Raw genomic sequence first — 12,207 nt, forward strand, 5'->3', positions numbered from 1 at the left:
GTTATTCATTTTAGATCATGACTCCAAGCCTGGGCTAAACCAGATCCGCGCGAAGAGAAATGGAAACCTAGTTTCTAGGAAACAAATATTGAAAGTCCGCTCTGATGAAAAACAGAACAGGCAGTCCCACACTGAACCCCACCCCCACCTCCACCTGCTTCTGCACAGGTCGGGTTTCCAGGTGTTCACTATCCCGGTTTGTACCACATCCCTGTCCCCGTGGCCTGTGGAACGTCATCGAACACTTCTGCCCGGACCCCCGCAGCAGCAGCAGCAGCCGGGCGGCGGGATGGGGTGCGTGTCACTACGCGGTGGCCACCCTCTCCCCCGCGACGCCCCGGAGGCAGGTCCTCCGAGGACTGGCCCTCGGGGTTCGATGCCTTGTACCGCGGAAACCCCAAAAGAAGGAGGGGCCGGGAGGAGTTAATCCATTTCTCGCGATTTGAGCAGGAGCGTGGGCTGGGCCGGGCCGGGGTGGGGCGCCAGAGCGGGCATTCCCGCCGCGCCCCCCGAGCTACCAAACCGCGCAACCCACGCAGTGTCCGAACCAAAAGTGAAAGGAGCTGGTGCGCTGCGTCCCGCCAGCCCTGGCGTCGCGTCCGCGGGGAGGTTGCCGCTCGCTTCCAAGGCGGTGCGGCCGCCGCTTTGTGACTTCACCCGTTTCGCAACAAGCCGGGGCCGCCAGCGCCCCACCCACCCCCGGCCCGGCCGCCTAGGAGCCCGCACTTCGCTCAGCTTTTCGTGCTTGCCCTCCCTCCGGGGCCGGCTCTGCCCTGGCCGTCGCGGAGCCTCTGTCCGGCCGCCCGTTGCTGTCCGCTTCGTGGCCGCCGCCTGGCGGGCTTGGCACGTGCGCGGCCCCCGCCTCCTGGCAGCCGGGAGCACCCCGCGCCCCGGCCCGGCTTAGCGCAGCGCCCTCCTGGCGGCGGCGGCGGCGGCGCAATGCTGTGCTTCTTGAGGGGCATGGCGTTCGTCCCCTTCCTCCTGGTGACCTGGTCGTCCGCTGCCTTCATCATCTCCTACGTGGTCGCCGTGCTTAACGGGCACGTCAACCCCTTCCTCCCTTACATCAGGTGAGGGGCAGGGTGGGCGGCAGGTGGCCAGGGATCAGGCAGAGGGACCACAGCCCAGTGCTGCTAATGGGGAGGGAAGGGGTCTAGACACAGTTGAGGGCATCCTGGGGAAAGACCAAGGGTCTGGCAATGAGGGAAGCCCATGATGGGGCTACCGAACCGAGTTACCACTCAACAGTACTCTGAACACTGTTCATTACTTTGAACGCAGAATAGGGTGGCTTCAGGAGGGGGTTTGGGATAGATGGTAGAACTTTCAGACTGGGTATGGGACAGAGTCTTGGGAAAACACTTTTTCGGTGATATTGGAACAAGCCTAGTTCATGATAGATGCCGTTTATTGAGTACAGATACATCAAAGCACTGTGCTAAACAGCTCATATATTTCAAGGCTACCACACAACATGCCCGTGAAGTAGATATCTAGCCTCTTTTTTCATGCAAGGAAGCTGAGGTTTAAACAGATGACCAAATGTCATCGGTGTGATGCTGATGTCACAGCTAATAAGTGATGGAGACAAGAACTCATATCCAGTTCTGCCCCACAGCAAAGACAACACTATGCTATACATTAAGGTCCTTGGGGGTGTGGCTTAAGCTTTCTCTGAGTGGAGCTACCCAAGCCCTCTCCGGGTACTGTGTACTCAAAGTCAGAGCTCTCAAACTGTCAAATCATTTGTGACATCTCTTGTGTTGCCTTGTGTTTCGGCCTCCACCTTTCCTGAGGGTCACTTCCTCAGTGCCAGGGTCATGCCTTCATCCTCTTTCTGTGGCCACCAGCTCAGTGTCTTGTCCATCGTGGACATTCCTTAAATATTGGAAGGACTCATCGTTATCTAAGTTGAGTGGATTACAACTCATGACCACCCAATGTGTGTCAGAGTAGAACTGTGTTCCACAGAGCTTTCAGTGGCTGATTTTTGCTAAGTAGATCAACAGGCCTTTCTTTTGAGGTGCCTCTGGGTGAACCTCAAACCGTTAGGTTAGCAGCCGAGAGCATGAACTTTGCACCACCCAGGGAGTCACAGCCTTATCTAAGTGGTATGAAACTCCTGGATTGGCATCGGTTGGTGAGGGAAAGGTGACGCCCAAGATTTTTTACCTCTTTATGGCTGAGATTATAGGGCCTGTCCCTCCCTGTAGCCTTTCCACTGTGAACAATGTTCTGTACTTTGTGTGTGGGAGTGAGGAGGGGGAAGAGGGAAAAAGAGGTAAGGCAAGAGAGGAATAGTTTCAAAATGCAAAGAAGAGAGCAATATAGAGAATAGTGTACAGAAATATTTGCAGAAATGGTTGTGGTTTTGCCCACACAAGAAGAGATGTTCCAAACTTGGAGGAGACTTTCCCATCAGGCCTTTAGCTCCTGCAGAGATGTGGGCTTGGTTTCTCGTTGGCACATCTCAGTCCCAAGTGACAAGACTTCCTTCTCTCCTTTCTGAAGCAGGATAGATCCTCTTAGACGTTTAAAAGAAGGAGCTGCTCTCTGCAACACTTTTTATTGAGAAAACAGTAGCTGTTTGTACTGGATCTGAAAGTCATGGCGAATATTTAATACTCATGGTCAAGCTGTCAGAGGCAAGGTTTGGGTCTTTGTAGTTCTCTGATGTATTTGTGATGAACTTCACCTCAAGGTAAACTTGAAATGGAAGGCATTCAGAAATGGGGAAATAAGCTGACAAGACTAACCTCTTGTGAGAGGCTCAAATCACAGGTACTGCAAGGAAGGGGTTTCAAATTTAGTGAGGTGAGGAAGCCTTCAGGAAAAGCAGAATTACAGGAGAAAAAGACATGAGATTGTCCCCTTGTTGCCAGGAGCCATCAACCAAAAACAACAAACACAGGTATTGATTGTGCCTAGGACTTTTGGGTTCTCTGCTCTCTGCCTCCTTGAGCAGCTCAAGCTGGATTGCTTCTGTTCCTTCTGGAAAACCAAGTCAGTGTAGCAAGGGCAAGAAGTATATAAGAACAAAAACATCAAGTAGTAATTAGAGTGATGTCCCCGGCCAGTGCAGAGCTAGTAGTCCTCAGAGATTTCTCCATTTGGTCTACAAACCTTTAACCTTATCTCCTACAACTCATCTTTGATTTCAGTGCTGTTATGGATCTCCGTCACCAACCCCTACACTTCCCTTCAACCACACCAATCTCGTGGTTGTCTTGAATACACCAGGCACATCTCATGGCTTTTGCATTGGCTATTCTTTTTGCCAGAATGCTCTTCCAGAAGGCTTTCTCCCTTATCTCCTTCATGTCTTTGTTCAAATATTATCTCTCTCTGGGACCTGCCCTAATCATTCTGTTTAAAATTCTACCACAGCACTTCTGATCCTCCATATCCAGTCTTATTCACCTTCTAACAAACTTTATGGTTTATTTATTTATTATATTGATTGTCGTCTCTAACTGCAAGGTAAGATCCATGAAGGCTCTCAGTAAATATTTGTCAAATGAATATTTCTCAAGCACTCACTAACCAGTTGCCCTGGAGTCAGCTCCGACTCATGGTGACCTCTTCCTCCCCACCCCCACCCCCACTTCCCAGTGTCAAGAGTAGAAATGTGATTCACAGGATTTTCAGTGGCTGACTTTTGTAAGTAGATTGCCAGGCCTTTCTTTCAGAAGTGCCTCTGGGTGAATTCTTAACAACTTGTACCACTCAGTCCTTGAGCAGTCCCTCTGGGTATTGTTATTCTGGTGTCAGACCTTTGCCCCAGGTCAGGGCAGACCCCTTTTGGGAAGACTTGATAAGATCTACATTTGGTGGTTGGTCCTTGATTTGGATGGTTCTCAGAATGAGCCCCCTTTTACATCCTAACATCAATCTGATGTTGTTCTGATGCTTTTAGCATCGTTGAACTGTTTAAATAAGCCAGAACCATAAGGAGAACCTCCCTGTACTATGACATTGAAACTCATTTTCTTTATCAGATACTTTTATTTGTTACCTTGTTTTTCTTCAGAATACTGGATAAGTGGGCAAGTGGCTCTTAGATGTGAAAAGTTGCTCAACCTCATGAATAGGAAGAAAAGTTCAACTTAAAACCTCAGTGATGCCATTTTTCATCTAATACAGCGTAGGACTGACCCATAGGGTTTCCAAGGAGTGGCTGGTGGATTCGAACTGCCAGCCTTTTGGTTAGCAGCCGAGCTCTTAACCATTATGCCACCAGGGCTCCATTGGATTGGCAGACATCCAAATGTTTAATAGCACACTATGGGTGAGACTTTGGGGAAACAGGCTTTCTCATACATACATTGCTAGTGGGAGTATAAATTGATTCAGTTTTCGGTTGCTATGGAGGGACCTTGGCATTATCTATCAATACCTCAAATGTACATATATGTGTGGATGCAAGAATGGCAAGACTTTGTCTCATTTATGTCACATATGTTATCAGGAGGGACCTGTCTTTGGAGGACATCATTCTTGGTAGAGTCCTTGAAAAAGAGGAAGACCTTCAACGAGATGGATTGACACAGTGGCTGCAACAGTGGGCTCAGACATGCCTACTATTGTCAGGATGGCACACAGGACCACCACTCAGTGTTTCGTTCTGTTATACATGGGGTCACTATGGGTTGGAACCGACTTGACGGCACCTAACAACAATATATTGATACATGTATTTCTTCTCTTGCAAAGAATGACATATCTGCAAGATTACTCATTGTAGCATTGCTTTCAATCCAAAAGATTAGAAACAATACAAATGTCCACCAGTAGAGGACTGGCTAGATAAATATGGTTTATTTAAAGTATTCTTTAAGCAAAAGATTTCTATACATACCCAGCTCATTGTGACCCTGTAGGACAGAGTAGAACTGCCCTATAGAGTTCCAAGACTAAATCTTTATGGAAGCAGCTGGTGGGTTTGAATTGCCAACCTTTAACCTAGCAGCCAAGTGCTTAACCACTGTGCCACCAGAGCTCCTTTCTGTATACATAGCATACTCTATATGCTAAGTATAAACCGGTATGGAAAAATCTCCAAGATACGTTGTTACTTACAAAAAAGCAAGATGCAAAACAAAGTAAGCTATCATTAGTGGAAAAAAAAAAAAAAGCGGAGAAAAATAGTATGTATTTGTATTTGCCTGCATGAAGAAATTAATAAAAGTTTGTCTGTGTATAATGAAGGGAGGAGGACGTCATGGTCAGTGAGCCCTGAGCAGATGGGGAATAAAGGTAGGAACAAGACTGTTCCTGGCATACCTTTTTGTATGTATTTTTTAGCCAATGTATAGGTTTCCTGTCAGAAAATTAGATTTAAAACATGGTATTCAAACAGCCACTAAATGTAACAAGTAGAAATAGCATGATGCGAGTATTTCTCTGTTGTGAAACTATTTATGCAAGGGATGTCAAAACCCAGGACAAATAAAAGTAAACCTCAAAGGATTTGTTTAGATTTTTACAAGGCCACACCCATATTCTCCAGCACACTCATTCTTAGTTTATGCAAAAGTTGTTTTATATTTCTTCAGTGGCGAAATCCCTCAGGCTATCTTAAATCAACTGTACTGACCAACTCGTCTCGGCTAATAGACAGCTCTCTTAATATCCTCTTCTTTGGCATATGTCCAGTGCTTCCAGAGTATTCTGGGACCCTTAACTCTTAAAGTTTTATTAATTCTGAACGCTGGCATTGCTTTTTATTAACACTTATCTCACTTTTTGGGCCAATTACAGTTTTGCTGGACACGTAGTGATCTTTGGTCACCCTCCTTATGACCACAGTCCCTGCTCAGTGGTTGGTGGCAGAAAAACAGGTCGCCTAGAATCAAGCCACTTTAAAAAGGGGGCCAACAGTTCATGGTAAATAAAGTAAGAGAGGTTTGGTTGGATCTTTAATTTCAAAATGAAGCTAAAAATCGGGAAGAAACTCTATCTTGCATTTAGTTAACAATCATAAAATTTAGGTTGTAGTTGGAACTCCATGTATATGCTAATTCTTACTGTGAACAAAAAATGGTTCAGGTGCTGATTTTTTAAGTGGAGGTGCATATTTCTTCCAATAGTTTTATGACTGCATGCTATAAAAGTCCTCTATTTCACATTTAAGGAGCTCTGGTGGAACCCCTGATGGCGTAGTGGTTAAGAGCTACGGCTGCTAACCAAAAAAGGTTGGCAGTTCGAATCCACCAGGCGCCCCTTGGAAACTCTGTGGGGGCAGTTCTGCTTTTTCCTGTAGGGTCGCTATGAGTTGGAATTGACTTGACGGCAACGGGTTTGGTTTGGGTTTGGGTGGCCCAGTGGTTAACTGCTCTGCTGCTAATCGAAATGTCGGCCATTTGAACCTATCGTTCTAACCCACTAGTCCTTCTGTGGGAGAAAGATGTGGCAGTTTGCTTCTGTAAAGATTACAGCCTTGGAAACCCTATGGGGCAGTTCTGCTCTGCCCTATAGGATCACTATGAGTCAGAGTCGACTTAACGGCAGTGGGTATTTCACATTTGGCTTTTTTTAATTTTTTTTATTTTTTAATTGTGGTAAATATATATGTAACAAAGCATTTGCCCTTTAAACAGTCTTCACATGTGAGATTAATTATGTTCATCATGTTGTCCAACCATCACCCTTATCCCTTCCCAAAGTTTTCCATCCACACTTGGCTTTTGAAGGAGGATATAAAAAGGTTCATTTTTGCAAAAAATGTTTGATGACTTCAGTTTTTCCAAGGGTCATTGTTAATCTGTGTGTAAGGATAGTGATGTTGTTTACAGTCTCTTACACAGAATAAATATAAGCTCCACGAGTATAGAGATTTGGTGTTTGTTCAAGGCTGTATCCCAAGTGCCTACAACAGTGGCTGGCGTGTTGTAGGAGCTCAGTAAATATTGGTTGAATGTTGAATAAGATCATTTACACCACATGGGCCTGTTTTATTAACCTTGTCAGTTTTCTCCTCGCCTGTTTTATTAACCTTGTCAGTTTTCTCCTCAACTGTTAACTGATTCTTCTGGCGCCCTCCTTGTTCATTGACTTTGGCTGTGATTCTGCCTGTTCCCTAACACCACTTTCACTGACTTCATGAAATCCTCCATGTTTTACAAGATTTGAAATTTCACTTCGTATTTAATTTAACTTGGATTGTTAGATATTTACAACATTGGATTATCATAGTGAGAGGGATCCTAGTGTCATGGTTAAGAGCAACAGCTGTTGAGCAGACAAGTCCGGGTTAGAATACAACTCTGTCACGTGCCTCATGAGGAAGACCTTCAACGAAATGGATTGACGTGTGACTGCAGTAATGGGCTCAAGCATAATGATTGTGAGGATGGCACAGGACCAGGCAGCGTTCCATTCTGTTGTACATAGGGTCACTAAGAGTTGGAATGGACTTAGTGGCACCTAACAACAACATGTGCCCCAGCTAGAGGACTTTGGACAAGTTACTTGACCTCTCTCTGCTTCTCTCTGGGTTAATAATAGCACTTACCTCATGAATTAATGTATGAACTCGCGTAGAATTCATTAACACCCTGGTCCAAGAACATAATAAGTTCTCTATAAGCCTTTGCTATTAGTATTATCAAGGAGCGCTGGTGGTACAGTGGTTAAGTGATCAACTGCTAACCCAAAGGTTAGCAGTTTGAACCCACCAGCCACTACACTACGTGGGAGAAAGATGTGACAATCTGCTTCTGTAAAGATTACAGCCTTGGAAGCCCTGTGGGGAAGTTGTACTCTGACCTATAGGGTCTGTGTGAGTCAAAATTGCCTCGAAGGCACACAGCAACAAAAACATTAGTATTATTCACGGACCAGCACACCCTGGTCTGGATAGATGCTAGTGTTAAATGGGAAAGGGCATTTCATCAGTAGCTAATTTTATCAGTGATGGATTTATTGGTGAATATAGCAGAAACTGTCTTAACCAAACCACTTGCTATCGAGTTGACTCAGACTCATGGTGACCCCATGAGTCTCAGAGGAGAACTGTGTTCCACAGGTTTTTCAATGGCTGATTTTTTTGGAAGTAGATTGCCAGGCCTTTCTTCCAAGGTGCCTTTGGGTGGACTTGAACCTCCAGCCTTTCAGTTAGCAGCCCAGTGGGTTAACTGCTTGCACCACCCAGGGACTCCTCTCTTAACCAATTCACCTTAATCAGCTTGCTGAATTAACAGATAACCTCCACTTTCTGGAAAACACACTGATGGAAGCCAGTGGCTCCTGAATACCTTTCCCAGCTGATGGCTGCTTGCTTGCTTCTCCTTCCACCTGTTTTACTGTATGCTTATCACTTGTCACTTGTGTTTGTTCCAGATGTGTTTATGACAGTTGTATTTTTTATTGCAGTTGTGTGATTTAACTAAATACACATAAACTATTGATGGTAAAAAAGAAAGCTAGTTATGATTTCTAAGAAAACTCAGTTGAATGCCTTTGAAAGATTCAGAAAAGAACAAGTTGTCAAAGACTGATGTCCACTAAGTAGTGTATATAACAACTGTAAGAGCAAGATTTAGGAAAACTTTTTTTTTTTTTTAAACTAGAAAGATTCTGTACCTAAATTGCTTCAAAGGTGTTTTTAAGAACTTTGAAAGAAACGCAGAACTGGAAATGAGATGACTCAGAGTGGATGTGGTTTAGATGGCAGGAAGCCATACAGTGGACCTGTGCTCATGTAACCACCTTGGTCTTAACACCAACACGAGGGTAAATGAATGTACATTTATATGCTTTAAGTTAAAATCTTTGTGGTGTGTATGTATCCATATACTTTGTGACGATGTCCTGCTTAAACCAGCTTTTTATTTTCCAGGAACAAATTGCCAGTGTTTATTAAAAAGAAAAAAACAAAAACTCACTACAGTGTAAGCATGATGGTAACAGGTGATTTGGGGAATTGTTTAATATATTTTCTATTGTTAAGTAAACCGGATGCTGGACTTCTGAAATAACAGTTATGCTTCAGCATTAACAGCATTTTCTGTGTATTTCTGTACATGATGCTTGTTCCTCTGCTTTACCTTGGAAGCTGAGAGAGGCGGTCCCGGGCCTCCTTCAGCCTCGGCACCACCCCAGCTGCAGGGATCAAGCCTGGATAGCCAGCCACGTTGCCATAGCAACTAAATCTCTCTAAAGCAACTTTTTTTGATTATTGACTACATTGAACCTTAGGAAGTGGTGATTTTTGGTTTCTTATGGTTAAGACCTTGGTCACTAACCAAAAGGTCAGCAGTTCAAATCCACCAGCCACTTCTTAGAAACCCTATGGGGCAGTTCTACTCTTGTCTTATAGGGTTGCTATGAGTCAGAATCAACTCGACGGCAATGGATTGTATTCAACTGTAAGGGCTGCCTGGGTAGCGCAAAAGTTTAAATGGTTGGCTATTAACTGAAACGTTGGCAGTTCTAACCCACCCAGCGGCACCTCAGAAGAAAGGCTTGGTGATCTATTTTAGAAAAATCAGCCACTGAAAACCCTGTGGAGCACAGTTCTACTCTGACCCCACACTGGGTCGTCGTGAGTCAATAATGAGTTGATGGCAACTGGTTTGGTTTTGGTTTTTATTGAACTGTAACAGTAGGGACTGAGATAGTAAGCAGTAGAGTTCCCCATACTAGTTGTTGTTGAGGATTTTCATGGCTAATTTTCGCCACACCTTTCTTCCTAGTTTGTAAACTCTGCTGAAATCTGTTCGCTATGGGTGACCCTGCTGGTATTTGAAAAACTGATGGAATAGTTTCCAGCATCATAGTAACACTCAAATCATCGAAGTATGACAAATGTGCAGATGGATGGTGGTCCCGACACTTGCCAAAAAAAAAAAAACAAAAAAAAAAAACAACCCACCGCTGTTGAGTCAATTCCGATGCATAGCAACCCTGTAGGACAGAGTAGAACTGCCCCATAGGGTTTCCAAGGCTGTAAATCTTTATGGAAGCCGACTGCCACATCTTTCTCCCTCGGAGTGGCTGGCAGTTCCAACTTGGACCTTTCGGTTAGCAGCCGAGTGCTTAGGAGGTACTCAATTGAAAAAAATAATCTTTTTTTTTAAAAATTGTGCTTTAGGTGAAAGTTTACAGCTCAAGTTAATTTCTCATACAAAATTTATACACATATTGTTATGTGACACTTGTTGCAATCCCTATAATGTGACAGCACACTCCCCCTTTCCACCCCGGGTTTCCCGGGTCCATTCAACAAGCTTCTGCTCCTTTCTGCCTTCTCATCCTGCCTCCAGACAGGAGCTGCCCACTTAGTCTCATATATCTGCTTGAACTATGAAGCACACTCCTCACAAGTATTATTTTATGTTCTATAAAATGAAAAACCAAACCCATTGCCGTCGAGTCGATTCTGATTCATAGCAACCCTACAGGACAGAGTAGAACTGCCCCATAGAGTTTCCAAGGAGCACCTGGTGGATTTGAACTGCCATCCTTTTGGTTAGCAGCCATATCTCTTAACTACTACGCCACCAGGGTTTCCTGTGTTTTATAGTCCAGTCTTGTCTTTGTCTGAAGAGTTGGCTTCGGGACTGGTTTTAGTTCTGGGTTAACAGAGTCAGGGGGCCATGTCTTCAAGGGTTCCTCTAGTCTCAGTCAGACCTTTAAGTCTGGTCTTTTGTTGTGAATCTGAGTTCTGCACCACACTTTTCTCCTGCTCCATCAGGGACTCTCTGGTGCTTAATTTTAAAAAATTTTTATTTTTGATGAGTGAACTTGGATTGATGGGAAGTGGGCAAATTGCTTATGGATAATGTGAGAAGAGAGCAAGTTGTTTGCATTTTTTTCTTTTTTTATTGTAAAAATATATATAACACAAGGGTTGTTTGTATTTATGAGTAGGAATTTCTTTTTAAGTTTAAAAATAGTAGATATAGTTATATGTGTTCAATAATCATCATCAAGTGAAACTGCCAAAAAGGTAACCCTAATCATCCAAAGTATCTAATACAAGGAGCCCTGGTGGCACAAAGTTAAGCACTTGGCTGCTAACTGGAAGGTTGGCGGTTGGAACCCACCAGGCAGCTCTGTAGTGGAAAGACTTGGCAATCTGCTCCCATAAAGATTGTTATTGTTGTTGTGTGCTGTTGAGTTGATTCTGACTCACAGTGACCCTGTAGGACAGAATAGAACAACAATAAAATATAGCATGATTTTATTATAAAGCTTATTTCTGTAAAATAGTGTATTTGAATATTGTGATGAGAAAGGAAGTAATGGTTTTCTCTTACTGGTGCATTACTTTTTTTTGGGTTCTGAGTACTGACCTGGCTTCCAACAATGGACCTAGGGTTTTAGGACAATCGAATAAATCTTCGATCGCGGACACAGATAATGTTGTCAGCATCTTTTCAGCATCTAAGCTCCTCCAGTACATCATAACTCCAGGCTCTGGAGTAATGGAATCACATGTATCTGAAGATTTTAAGAATAGAATTTTGCCAGAAAGGCTGATATTGGCAGGCATGTTTTCTTTGCATTGTTTTCGTTCCTTTGAGCATCAAGTGATTAGGCATAGCCTAACCTCATAAATTAGCCCAGGGAAGGATGTTGTAGGAACTACTTGGAATTTTCCATGGTTGACTTGATTTGTAGAAGTGTAAATACAGGAAATGTGCGCAAAAACGATTTCCTAGGCACAGCCTACCCTAGAAACAACTCTCTAAACATAATAGCTTCTAAACCACAGGTAGACGAACAATGAGCTTTTCTTATCCCCAAAGCAGTTTTCAGGAATTGCCTCATTATCAAGGAGGCCAGTGAGGTGGTGGATGGGACTGGGGTGGGCCCAGAATCAAGGTGCTTAAACCACATGGTGGAGAATGACGTGGTGGGAGCTGGGTAGGGAGTGCACTTCTGCCAGGTTGGGGGGCAACTTTTTTTTTTTTTTAATTTTTTTTTATTGTACTTTAGGTGAAGGTTTACAGAACAAATAGTTTCTCATTAAACAGTACACATATTGTTTCATGACATTGGTTAACAACCCCACAACATGTCAACACTCTCCCTTCTTGACCTTAGAGGACCTTTTTTTTGGTGAAAATATACATAGCCAAAGATAAACCGTTTCAAAAATTTCTACATGTACAATTCAGTGACATCGATTACATTCTTCCACTTGTGCTGCTATTCTCACTATCCTTTTCCAAATTATTCCATCACCATTGTCTTCAACTC

At 43.8% G+C, this 12,207-nt stretch overlaps 1 protein-coding gene across 1 annotated transcript in view; it reads left to right on the plus strand.

Moving 5' to 3' along the window:
• The first annotated feature begins 851 nt into the window (after nt 1-851).
• DRAM1 (DNA damage regulated autophagy modulator 1) overlaps nt 852-12,207 on the plus strand; it is a 59,641-nt gene continuing 48,285 nt past the window's right edge. The window contains exon 1 of the mRNA XM_004373759.2: nt 852-1,070. Coding sequence (XP_004373816.1) covers nt 940-1,070 — 131 coding nt within the window. The 5' untranslated portion in view covers nt 852-939. The remainder of the gene's footprint in view (nt 1,071-12,207) is intronic.

This window comes from Trichechus manatus, unplaced genomic scaffold (genome assembly GCF_000243295.1).
Source record: "Trichechus manatus latirostris isolate Lorelei unplaced genomic scaffold, TriManLat1.0 scaffold00027, whole genome shotgun sequence".
NCBI lineage: Eukaryota > Metazoa > Chordata > Mammalia > Sirenia > Trichechidae > Trichechus > Trichechus manatus.